Here is a 13,235-nt window from a genome sequence, read left to right on the forward strand (position 1 = left end):
TTGGGGTTCACAGACATTGCTGCAGGTCTCTTTATTAATACATGAGAGAGCAACCGTGGTGGTATTCAACAAAATAATCATTCATTAATCATAATTGAGGTAAAATGTTCAATTAATATTTATATTGATTTGAGGTCACATTGCCTAGCCCTAGTTTGTATATACACACACTTTGCAAACTGGATTCAGTACGGTTTTCTGCATAGCCACATTACATAAGTTCATGTACTTCTGTTGACCCGGGAAATTACTATATCAGTTGTCCCAATACTTGACTCCAGCTTTATTTGTAAATGCCATGAAATCCTCTATATACCTTAAAAAATCTAAAGAAGCTATCTGACTCTCCTTCAAGAAAGTCTAAAGAACCGCAGTCATTCTTACTAATCAGTGAGTTTCTAGTCATTTAATTCCTATTCTGTATGATATCTGGTCACCTGCTGCATGTGTTTACTGTTAATGAATGCAAGGTTACAATGCTTACCAACGCGATGAAGTCTTCGCGACTGATTTATGGTTATATTCTGTTTTACAAGTTTTTCCCAAAATAAGAAAATAGCTACCTGTTCCTCCTTTAAGAAAGTCTAAAGAACAGGTTCATGGTCACTCGCCTTAATCATCAATGAGTTTGTAGTCTTCCCTGTACGATATCTGGACAAATAACAAATATAAATTTGTGCTTCCATTGATTTTTGTTGTCTATTTCATGTGAATGGACTAACAACATTCAGTGCAGTCAAGAGCCATAATCTTAGCAGCAAGTCTTGGGGAAGAGGTGTATGTATTTACACGTACAACAGTTGGTGCACTAGTAAATGAAATTGTCTCAAGCTGCTGTTCTCAAAATAGAGTTTCTAATACTGCAGTGCTGACCATTCTGCTTACCAAAGGAATTCACAGCTATTAGCATCATAGCTGTATACGTTCCTCCCAGTGCGAACACAAAAGACACACTATCCATGCTGTATCCGTCCATCATCATGATGTAAAATACTAATCCGGACTGTGTTTGTATTATAGCTGGAGTCTTTAGCATGTGGACCTTGCAACCAGGGGAGAAAACACATTAGACCTTGTTTACAAAAACTTCAAACTGGCATTTAGGGCTGCTCCCCTCCCCTACCTTGGAAATTTGGACCATCTCTCTGTTATGCTTATTCCAGTCTACAGGCCACTGCTAACTAGAACAAAGCCATCTGTGAAGCAGATAATGATTTGGCCAGTGGGAGCATTTTCGGCACTCCAGGACTGTTTTCAATGCGCAGGCTGGAATTTGTTTAGAAAGGCTGCCACTGTCAACCCACACATCAGTCTGTGATTGGATTCATATCCAAGTGTGTGGAAGATGTGACTGTCAATAATAATATCACCCTGCGTGCCAACCAGAATCCCTGGTTCACCAGGGAGGTGCATACGCTTCTGAGAGCATGAAATGCTACCTTCAAATCTGGGGAGAAAAATGTTAGATCTACACAAGCCAACCTGAATTGGGGTGTGAGAGTATCAAAGCATGCTTATAGACAGAAAACCCAGGGTCACTTCAGTAATTCAATAGACACCAGGTATCTATGGCAAGGCATACAGTTGATCACAGACTACATGTCTCCTCCACCACTCTGTGATGACAATATTGATTTTCTCAGTACACTTAACACTTACTTTAGCTGATTTGAAGAAAAGAACAATGAAATCCGCTCCCAGCACTCTATCTTGACCCAACTGGTTTTCGGAGAATACTGCTCAGGGTCTTCCCACGGAAAGTCCTGACAACATACCAGTGTGTGTACTTGGATTATGTTGATCAACTGATGCACGTACTTACAGACATTTATAATACTTCCTTGAGACACGCCATCGTACCTCTATGCTTCAAGGCCACTAATATCATACCAGTTCCAAAGAAGTCGCCAGCATCAGTGCTCAATGACTATCACCCTATATTTCTCACCCCCATCGTGATGAAGAGTTTTGAAAAGCTGGTCAAGGCTCGTATAACATCCAAACTCCCTCCAATATTCGATCCACTTCAGTTGGCATACTGCCCCTAAGTGCTCCACTGATAATTCTACTGTATATCGACAACACTCCATCTGACCATGGCCTATTTGGAAAATAAGAATAGTTATGTGCGGCTGCTCTGTATTGACTTTATCTCTGCTTTCAATACAGTTAACCTCCAGCACTTGGTAAGAAAACTTGACCAACTAGGAATCAACACCCCTTTATGCAACTGGATATTGGATGTCCTCACATACATACCCCAGACTGTACATGTTGGAAAAAACATCTCTTGAGACCATCAGCATGAACACTGGGGTCCCTCAGGGCTGTGTTCTGAGCCCCCTTTTGTTCACTTTGATGACTCACAGCTGTTGTGTAAGGCATGACTTGAATCATATTATCATATTTGCAGACAACACAACAATGGTGGGCCTCATCAGCACCAATAATGTCTCTGCTTACAGAGAGGAAGTGAACTAACTCATCTGGTGTGACAACAACAACCTGTCACTGAATGTCAACAAGATGAAGGAGATCATTGTTGACTTAAGGTGGAAATGCATGGCACATACTACACTTATAATCCATGGCATCACTGTGGAGTCAGAAAGAATCACCAAGTTCCTCAGGGTGCACATCTTGAATGACCTGACATGATATACAAACACCACCTCCCTTGTCAAGAAAGCTCAGCAGCGCCTTCACTTTTTGCAAAAGATTAGGACAGTAAACTTCCCCCAACCTGTCCTCACAGCATTCTACAGAGGTACTATAGAGAGCATTTTGACCAACAGCTTTATAGTCTGGTATGGCAGCTGCACTGTTTCGGAATAGAAGTCCCTCCAGAGAGTGGTGAAGATGGCAGAAAAATGAATTGCAACCACCCTCCCATGTATACATTATCTGTACTTGTCATGCTACCTTAGGAGAGCTACTAAGATAGTCAGAAGTCAGAGAATGGTCTGTTCAAACTTTTGCTCTCTGGCAAAAGCTATTGAAGTATGCTGTGCAAGACTGCCAGACTCCGTAGGAGTTTTTTCCTATGGGCCATCAGACTACTCAACTCTCACTAATAACAAACTGCATGCTGACATATGAGGACTGTTAAATTCCTGAAAACACACACACAGACACAGAACATATATATTTCAGAATTTTGCATCTCCTAAAATGCTGTTATGTCTGTGTATTATGTATTATTATTCATATTATTATATTAACATTATTCACCAATTTGTCTATTGGATTATGCACAGTATATATTCTGTCTGCTTATGCTATCTATTCTGTTTTTCTGTTGTTTTATAACATGCACTTGTCTGTAAGTTTGTGTTTGTACATTTAGTCTGGAGAAACGCATTTCATTCAGCTGTGCACTCCTTGTTGTATGTTTTGTGTGACAATAAAGTAAATCCAATCCAGTCCAAGATAACTATTATTGCTTGACTGCATTCTTCAGTCAATGATAAATGGTAACATGGAGCTTCAATAGATAGTATGATTAAATTGATGGTAGTAAATTTCTCTGTTTTCTTTGTTTCTGTGATGCTGCTTTATTTGTAAATTTGTTTTTGCATTTATCATATAGTCGTAATTGTATTTATTCTCCCGTTTATTTTTTTAGGGAGAGCATCTTGACACAGGAATATAACAGCAAAGAGGATCTCATTAGTAAGTGTTACATCCTAGCCCATAACCAAAAAGCCAGTGTCTACAGTAACAGAGTATAATGATAACAATGTACTTTTTTCATTTTGGCAGAACTCTAATTTCTGGCATAACAATTCTCTCAAATCTTTAATACTTATGTGCAGTTTTTGAAAAATGTATACATTGTAAGAATTTTGTCAAAGCAAGCATTACTGTTCATTGACTTGTTGGTTCACAAGTCATGCATCGTCAAGTCTATGTGTATATATGAATAGAATCTATATAATGTGCCTATTTTAGTTCAAGTAATTCTTTTACTAAATATTTTGTTGCTGAAATTATGTAGTAATGCAGAAAACTGAACAGAGCTAAGACTTCATCAAAAGATTGTGTCTATTTATTATTTATTATATTATTTTACATATTTTTTTATTAGATGTGCTTGAGACATCACCAGCCCACTTGGAAGTGGAAGATATTGAAGATCTGTTCGCTTTAGCACACTACTATTACAGCAAAACCCCACTTTCTTTAAGAAAGGTACATTTTTCTTGGGAATGCAAAATTGTGCATATTTTTCATTTATATAGATTTTTCTGCCTGTGGGCAGTGAAAGGTTTGGGTTCCTCTGGTGATATATTTAATGTACTGAAAGTACTCTTATGCTACATTGAATGACTAGTAGGCAATAACCTTTGTTTATTGATTTATTTTTTACTGTTTTACCATCTATGACTGCAGACCAGATAACTGATTGCATAGTAGAAATATTCAGAAGAAGGTTTATGGGGTCAGGGCATTTCCTAGTGATGATACAATCTAAAGTCTGCTTAAGCTCAGTGTAGTGCAGACACTGTTGAATATATAGATAATTGAGTATGTATAGGTTGTTTCATCAATTAATCTGTCAAACACTATACATTAAAATTTTACATAACTAAATAAAAAAAAACTAGACGTCTCATTTTAAAGTCTTTAAAATATTATACTGGATAAAGATAAACTAGAAATCTGAAAAATCTCTTTATGAAAAATATAAACACATAAGCAGTATTTCAAGCTATTCAGTTAGGCCTGATAAAATGTATGTAAAAAGGTGCAGAATTTAAGCTGTTCAAATTAAAATGGTACCCTCTCACTTCTGTTGTACTGCTGTTATCAGCCAAAATTATCCTTGTCTAAAATCATATGTTAACTTACTCTTTGATGTACAAGATTTTCTCTTTAAAAATATATTGTAAGCTTTTCTACTGCTCTCATTTGTCTTCAAACCTTACCAGAATGGGTACTGCACAACTGACTGTGACTTTGGGGGAAGGGGGTGTGAGATTTCTACTAGGTACAGGACAGACTTTAATCCAGTAAAAAAATTGGTGTTGATTAGCTTTTTAGTAGCTTTTTTATGATGTATTGTGACGTAGTTTTCATTTTGAAATGATTAGTGACATTCTCCAATTAATTACTTCATATGTGGCCTCAACTCATCAACTTTTAAAAAAAGCACAAATGAATGTGCAATGGAAATAAAGTGTCTTCTCTGTAACCAGTAGTCTTAAGCCATTAATAGATGGCTTTCATTTGCCAAATGACATTTTATTATAGCATTACTAACCAGGTACACTGTACTTTTACGTACAGCTGATAATTGGGGAAAAAATAAAAAGTTATTTAATTACAATAAGATACACGGGCACCTTCCATGCTTTACAGATGCCAGCCTAGTATGTATAGTGCTGTGAGAAAACCAGCTGGCAAGATAACTAAAATTGCATTCAAGAGATCTGAAAAATGTCAGTATTCTGTTATGAATATTCATGAGTTTTTGTTTTTTATTGTTATATTTGATATTATATTTGATATTTGATTATATTTTATTATATTTGGTATACATCCCAAAAAATCACCTTGGGAGCCTGCATTGGTAAGTAATTAGTAGATAGGGTTGTTTTTTAAAATACAAGATAACCATTTGCAAACCATCAGGAGGATCCATTTTTGAACTCATCATTAGGCTTTGCTGTGTTCTAAAAGTATCTAAGATGAGTTCAGAATTTGTCTAAGTTTGTCATACTGATTAAACTAGGAGAATTGAAGCACAGACATCAGGAAATTTGTAGAGCCAGCAGAGATCTACAGCAAATGTAAGAAAGCCATAAGTTGAATAGCACACTACAACTGTACACTGTCCACAGTAAGCATTACTGCACCCTGTGGCATCAGTCTTGGTTGATACCTGGATTTCTTGTTTTTAGATGCTGCTGCATATTTGTTGTGCCTTAATGATACGCTAATTTTGTTTTACAGTGTTGACAGGCAATTTTATTTTCTTTATAAAAAAAAAACAGTGCTCCCAAACCACAGACAAATTCTAATTCTTTCTGCTAGGACCCTAATCCATACTTTGTTGATTACTCACAGAGGTCACTTTTAATCATGTATTTTTTTTAATTGAGTAACTTTATTACTTGTGAGACTCCTAGTTCAGATATAAAGGAGGCATCAAACAGGTAAGCTTTTTCATCATCCAGGAAAGAGTCAGCTCATAGAGTAGAACTCCTAAAAATGTCCATTTCAATAGTTTGGTTAGTAACGAGAGTAAAGTTACTTCTTCAAAGAGTAAGTGCCAGCAGTTTCCTTGGCTTGGCTCCAGACACATAGTGGTGCGTGGTGAATGTCAAACTCAACACGCTGAAGAAAACTGGAATAAAATCCCGTTCTAATTTTAGTGACTGGTGCCTAGGGTCCATTACATGAGGATGTATGCTGTCAAGATATTATAATGTACATATAATTATTTCTTAAAATATGAATGTTAATATTTTTTTTTAATATTAACAGCATGTCTCTCCTTTTTCTATTCTCAACAGATGAAGAACAGTATTATGCACGTATGCTACATACTGTTTTTGAGCAGGCAAAATTGTTTCATTTTGTAATATTTGAAAACTATTGTGGCACATTTTTGGTGAACTAAAGAAAAAAATGGTGATTATGCACGGAAAGCCATTTATCACTTTATAAAAAACAAAAAAAAAACAAACGTATATACCTAAGCATTTTTTCGTTGACAAATATACATTCTAATGTAATGGGACAACAAGATGGCACAAGGATTAATAATGCTGCGTAATGGGTCCATCACCCTGAATTTCAACACCATACACAATAGCTGTCTGGGTGGAGTTTGTCCTTGTGTGTCTGCTTAGATTTTTTCCCTCTGGATTCTCTGTTTTTCGCATCCCAGTGATGTGCATGTTAGGTTAATTGCAATTCTCATTTGGCCTTAAGTGAGCATGAGTTGTCCCTGCATTTGGCTGGCTCCTCATCTGAGCTTGGTTTCTACCTTGGATGTAATACTGCCATGAAAGGCTTGCTGTATATTTAAATTTAAATAGCTGTAATATTTGTATTTTGCCAAGTTAACCACCAGACTAATAAATCATACAAGTGGTGGTTATTTATCTCACAAAAACTTAATTACCAGTACATTACCAGTATCTTCATTAATAGTTAGTTACGCTTCTTCTAAATCTAGTAAAACTGCAAAATGGTCACTTTATGCTACTTTTTTGTACTATTCAGTACTTTATCTATTACAGAGTGAGATTTATAAATACTGTATAAAACATAACATAATAAAATGCCTTGGTATATATAAAATTTCCTTGAGTAAAGTGTAAATTTGATCTTTATTCACTTTAAATCTGTTACATTTCATATAACAGTGCCCTCAACTCATGTTTATCTTATTTACCTTTAAAAGGATTTTTTTTTCTTCAAATCATACATTAGGAGAGCCAATGAGGAAGCTGACCAGTAGGTTCTGTGAGAAACTCGGATAGTGTCGATTGACTTAAAGTTGTTCTGTTGTGTTTGAAAAAGGGAGAACAGCTCCTTTTTTTTAAAATGCTTTTGTGTGGACCCCATTATTATTATATTCTGGTAATTATTATTATTATATTCCAGATCTGAACCTGCAAAAAAATAACATGTCTTAAAGTTCACCTGTCAGCCACATTTTATGTAGGAAGACATGTCAACTTTGTATAGTATTTGTTTAATTGAAATTATTTTAGTTAATCTTAACATTTTGCAAGTTTAGACATTTTTATGGGAATCTGTAATTCTTGGAACATATTTTCATATTCCTATGCAGGATAACCAAAATCTATTTGGAAGCAGTCTGGTAGCACTGAAAGATGAAGATATGGATCTGAGTCAAGCCCTCTGCCTTCCAATATCTGTGCCAGAGATTCTCCAGGCCAATCAGCAACTGGGGGTATGTGCTCTGATTTGTGAGATCATTTAAAGGTTCTAGGTAAATTGATCTGTGGTCTTTTTCTGGGCCTAGTTAGGGATTGCTGCATTATAATTTTCATCTATGTCAGTCTAATATATTTGATCTCATTTTCAGGATGGTGTGAGATTCTTTGTGGTTGATTGCAGACCTGCTGAGCAGTATAATGCCGGACATCTTTCAACAGCCTTCCACTTGGACTCTGATCTTGTGAGTAGCTATCTTTGCACTGTATGTGACTAAATAATCATACTGCATTATTAACTCTGATCTTTTTCAAAGCATATCCATGTTTATGTGGTACATTCCAATATTAACAGAATTTTTAGAAATTTACTATTTAAAACATACCTGTGAAATTGCATCAGTATGGCTTTCAACATCAAAATCTCAAAAGTGGGCAGTTTTGGAAATGCTGGAATGAGCATAAAAAACACCTTTTTATGTCTGAATAAACAAGGTGTAGACCAAAGGTTAGCTTTTTATTTGAGCTTTAACAGGATGAAATGTCAGTAATGCTCACAAATTTGTTGTTCCTTTGTTCATTTTATGGGTGTTGGTTAGAACATCACACTATTTCAGCATTAAGAACACAGACACCGATTTAATTAGATGCTTGAATAGTTTCCGGATGTACTGTTAATATTAGGGACAGATATTGATAATCAAGTGTACTTTGAGTACTCCTGTTTGCATTACAAATGTTGTTTGACTGCACTGCTATTTTGTGTTCCTGTGTGTGCATTTAAAAAAAAAAGAGAGAAATATCTCACATCCTAAAAGGCAGATCAAGTGTGCCTTGTCCAGTTTCATTTTGTGATGCTCAGATTGATCAGCTGGTTTTTACTACAGATGACTTCCAGTGATTAAGAAAGTCATTATTTCTTAGTTTGTTTTTTTATAACCATCTAGAAAGTAAAAGATAGCAATTCAGTATTTTTCCAGAATGAAGCAACAATACATATGTGTTAGATGGGTAAGAATTAATTCTTTTTTCTTTTAAAGGTATATTTTAATTTCTTAAAGTTCCAGCTATTTAGGCAATTATTTACTAATAAGCACACAAGTGAGTAACACTGAAGTAGCTGCTTCGTTGAGAGTCATTTGTACTAGTCTACTCTGCTCAACATTAATTGTATTCAAATACAACTAAGAAAGCAAACACTACAGAAAAGGTGAATTGAAAATGTAGAGCAAAGTAAGCATTTAAAGATACAGCAAAAACACGTATTAATTTTCTCTAAAGTGTTCGTCTTACACTACTGCTCTTTTATAAATGCAAAATAAAAGGATAAAAATGGGTCAGATAATTAAACAATAAGATCAACTAAAGGTAACAATGACTTACTGATTTAGAAACAGGTTGGAACAAAAACCTTCAGTCATAAGGGGCTCTGAGGAATGAACATTGAAAACCACTGGAGTAATAAACTGAGGAAAATGGAATCTGAAGTCATCCAGTGAATGGAAAGAGCCACGTTAGACATGTATGTTGCCCTGCCGAACTCTGAGTGGAAATAAAGAAAACCCCGTTAACAAAGAGGGCAAAAATTAATAGAAGTTGTTTTAATAAGCTCAGACCTTTTCATTTTGTTCTTTAGTTAAATTGGAAGCTGCTTGTCTGAGTATGGACATTGAGCAAGCTTGTATTTAGTACAGCAAGTCACATTTTGAGTAAGAGATAGGGTTATTATCCCAGAATTTGTCTGTTTTACTTCAAATACACAGTATTATAGATATCCTCTTTTTCTTATTTTGTTTTTTTGTTGGTTGATTGATTTATTAAATTGTTTATTACATCACAAGACAGCGATTAGCATAAGGAAGTAAATCCTTCCAAATGCATGTTCAAAATAACTCATCTTGTGCATTTTTGATGGCAGTTTTGTTTAAGTTAAGAATAGATGACTAAGCATCTAATCTTATACAAATTAACAAAATAATTTTATAATTCTTTATTTCTTAAGACCGATTAGCAAGTGCGTCCACTGTATATTATTTTTTAAAATTTATTTAACAGATGCTGCAGAACCCAACAGAGTTTGCTCTATCAGTCAAGACTTTGCTAGAGGCCCAGAAACAATCTATTGAGTCAGGGTCCATTGCCAGTGGGGAGCACCTTTGTTTCATGGGCAGCGGCCGTGAAGAGGAGGATATGTACATGAACATGGTTCTGGCACACTTTTTACAGGTTGGTGCGTTGTTTCCACACTTTATTCTGTCATTTATGTCTATAATCCTTACTTATTTCCCTACTTCTATTTTCAGGATTTTGTTATTGCCACTGGTATCCCATTATGGAATTAGTTCAGAAATAGATTTGTGTATGCTTTGATAGCACAGATATCTCACTACCTGACTATAAGCTCACTACAGTTTCTGTGCTGAAGTTTTAAAAGGTAACAATGCTGGGACAGTTACCGTATTTAGACACTCCCATCTTCACATCAGCAGAGTGTATAAAATAAGGAGGACCAACATGGAAGGGTTCTTTTATTGTCACTCATCTGTACACATAGTAAATGGTTGAATGAAATTTCATTCCTTACAGTCTCCAGTGCATAGGCAAAACAACATACATTTAACATACACCATAACATTACTAAAACTACTGCAACAATACAATGTAACAAAACAAAATATGCAGGACTATAAAGCTCAATGTCCATAGTAAAGTGACAGTACATAATTTATGAAATGTTATTAGGGATATGGTGCTGGGTGACATGTAGGAGTTCAGAAGTCTGACAGCTTAGGGAAAGAAACTGTTATAGGACCTGGCTGTGCTGGTCCTAATGCTGCAGTATGTTCTGCCTGTTAGCAAGAGGTCAAAAAGTATGCATAATAGGTGAGAGCCATCTTCTACAATGGTGGAAGCCCTACGCAGACAGCATGTCTGAAAAATGTCTTGGATTGAAGAGAGGGAGACCCCTATGATCCTCTCAGCTGTCCTCGCTACACGCCGTGGAATCTTGCGTTCATGGGCTTTGCTGTTCCCAAACCACACAGTTATACACTTTGTCAGGACGCTCTCCACAGTTCCTCTGTAAAAGGTGGTAGGTATTGGTTGTGGAAAGCTAATTTGCTTCAGTATCTGCGGAAAAGAGATGTTGTTTTGCCTTCTTGACAGCAGAGTTGGTGTTAATTGTCCAGGAGAGATCATCAGAATTGTACACACCAGGAAACCTGTTGCTACTGACTCTCTCCACAGATTTGGAGCCATTGATGAGCAGTGTGGAATAGTCAGCCAATGTTCTCCTGAGTCAACAAGCGTCGCTTTTATATTTTTGACATTTAGAGACAGATTATTTTCACTAAACCACCTCATCAGATGTTTTAACCTCATCTCTGTATAATGTCTCATCATCGTTGCTGAATAAGGTTGTAATACCTACAGAATTGACAATGATGTTGGACTCATACTTGGTGGTGCAATCCTGAGTGAGCAGCGTGAACAGCAGCTGGCTCAGCATGCAGCCTTGAGGGATACCTATGCTCAGCCTGATGGTGTTTGATGTTCTGCTGCTAATGCATGCTGACTGTGGCCTCTATCAAAAAGTATAGAATCCAAGGCCCAGCAGAGAGAGTTTCCTCGCCAACTGTTGGGGAATGATTGTGTTCAACACAAAGCTGAAATCATTAAACAGCATTCTGACATACATATCCCCAGTTTTCAGGCAAGACAGCACATCATGCAATTTATTGGTGATGGCACCATTTATTTATTTATTTATTTATTTATTTATTTATTTATTTATCTATCAAGCACCTTTAAACAACTTTCATTGACCAAAGTACTGTACAACTAAAAGACAAAAAGGTTAGCAGGTACTACACAGCGCATATATACTCAATATACATTGCACACTACTATACTAAACCAATCAATAAAATTAAAACAAAATAAGTAATAATAATAATAATAATAAATAAGATGAAATTAACTACATAAAATCAAGAGGAATTAAATGCACATGAAAACAGATGTGTCTTAAGCAGGATTTTAAAATGATTAAGATTCTGGGCCGCTCTCAAATGCAAGGGGAGGCTGTTCCACAAACTGGGGGCTATTACCGAAAATGCTCTGCCTCCTCTGGTTTTAAGCTTTATTCTGGGGATATGGAGTAACTGAAGATCAGAGGATCGCAAGGTTCTGACAGAAGAATACGGAACAAGAAGCTCCTACAAGTAGACAGGTGCCAAGTCATTTAAGCTTTTAGGTGTGTAATTGCAGAGATGAGTGATGGAAAGATGGCCTAAAGAAGATGTGAAAGGTGGGAGGGGTGGTCAAGTGGACAGGTATTGGGATGATTGGTTAGAGAAGGTTGGAAACAGTGGCAGAGAGTGTTGGGTGATATTTGGGAGGAGGCATAATAAATGGCAGTGAGAACTGACTACTGATAGCAGCCTCCATATTCTGAAAAGAGGTGTCAAAGTCATCAGCAGTCAAGGAGGTTGGGGGAGAAGGGTTAAGAAGCAAGGTGAATGCGGAGAACAGATAGCGTGGGTATTTATGGTGGTAGAAGAAAAGATACAAGAAGGGACTGGCACTTATCCAGGGCTGCCGTAACCCTTGATTTCCTCCATTTCTTATTGGCTGTCCTGAGCTCAGTCCATTGATTGCAGAGTGCTTCAGAGAGCTAGGGAGAGGAATGTCTTTCATGTGCAGGCCTGGAAGAAAGAGCAGGAGGGCAGATTCGAGCAAAGGGTGTCTATGGCAGTATTGTTGTCAAGAGAAAAGTGGTAAGGAGGAGGGATAGCAGAGAGGAAACTATGGAAGAGAAATGGATGGGAGAGAGGGAGCGGAGGTGATGACGGAAGGATACAGTGTGGGGAGGAGAACAGTGAGAAGAGAGAAGCAGCAGAGAGAACTGAATGAAAAAGTGGTCAGATGTGTGTAAAGGAGAGACAGTTCCATTTGTGAGTGTGAAGTTGCATGACAGAACAAGTTCCAGCAGATTATCAGTCTTTTGAGTCGGTGGGATGTGGAGTTGTGTGATGTTGAAGGAGGAAAGAAGAGCAAGAAAGTCAGCACCAGAAATGCTGTCCAGGTGGATGTTAAGGTCACTGAGAAATAAAAGTGGACTGCTGTCATCTGGGAGGGGAGAATCCATCCAGCTCATCAGGGAAGGTCTTGAGCAAAACTTTGGGGTGCTAAATAACAATAATGTTTGTGTTAATTGGAAATGAGATTGTAAATTCATGGTACTCAAAAGTAGTAAAGTTGCAAACATTACCAAGGGGGATGAATCTCTAGCTCTTGGACGTAAGGATACCTGCCCTCATA

General features: G+C 36.9%; 1 protein-coding gene across 2 annotated transcripts in view; it reads left to right on the top strand.

Moving 5' to 3' along the window:
• The window catches only part of tbc1d23 (TBC1 domain family, member 23), a 120,482-nt gene that overhangs the window by 76,650 nt on the left and 30,597 nt on the right, over positions 1-13,235 (top strand). For both annotated transcript variants that reach the window (XM_039744997.1, XM_039744998.1), the window contains exons 7-11: positions 3,626-3,672; positions 4,088-4,191; positions 7,808-7,930; positions 8,066-8,158; positions 9,969-10,139. In XM_039744997.1, the coding sequence (XP_039600931.1) occupies positions 3,626-3,672; positions 4,088-4,191; positions 7,808-7,930; positions 8,066-8,158; positions 9,969-10,139 (538 nt within the window). The remainder of the gene's footprint in view (positions 1-3,625; positions 3,673-4,087; positions 4,192-7,807; positions 7,931-8,065; positions 8,159-9,968; positions 10,140-13,235) is intronic.

The sequence above is a fragment of the Polypterus senegalus genome, chromosome 2 (genome assembly GCF_016835505.1).
Source record: "Polypterus senegalus isolate Bchr_013 chromosome 2, ASM1683550v1, whole genome shotgun sequence".
Taxonomy (NCBI): Eukaryota; Metazoa; Chordata; class Cladistia; order Polypteriformes; family Polypteridae; genus Polypterus; species Polypterus senegalus.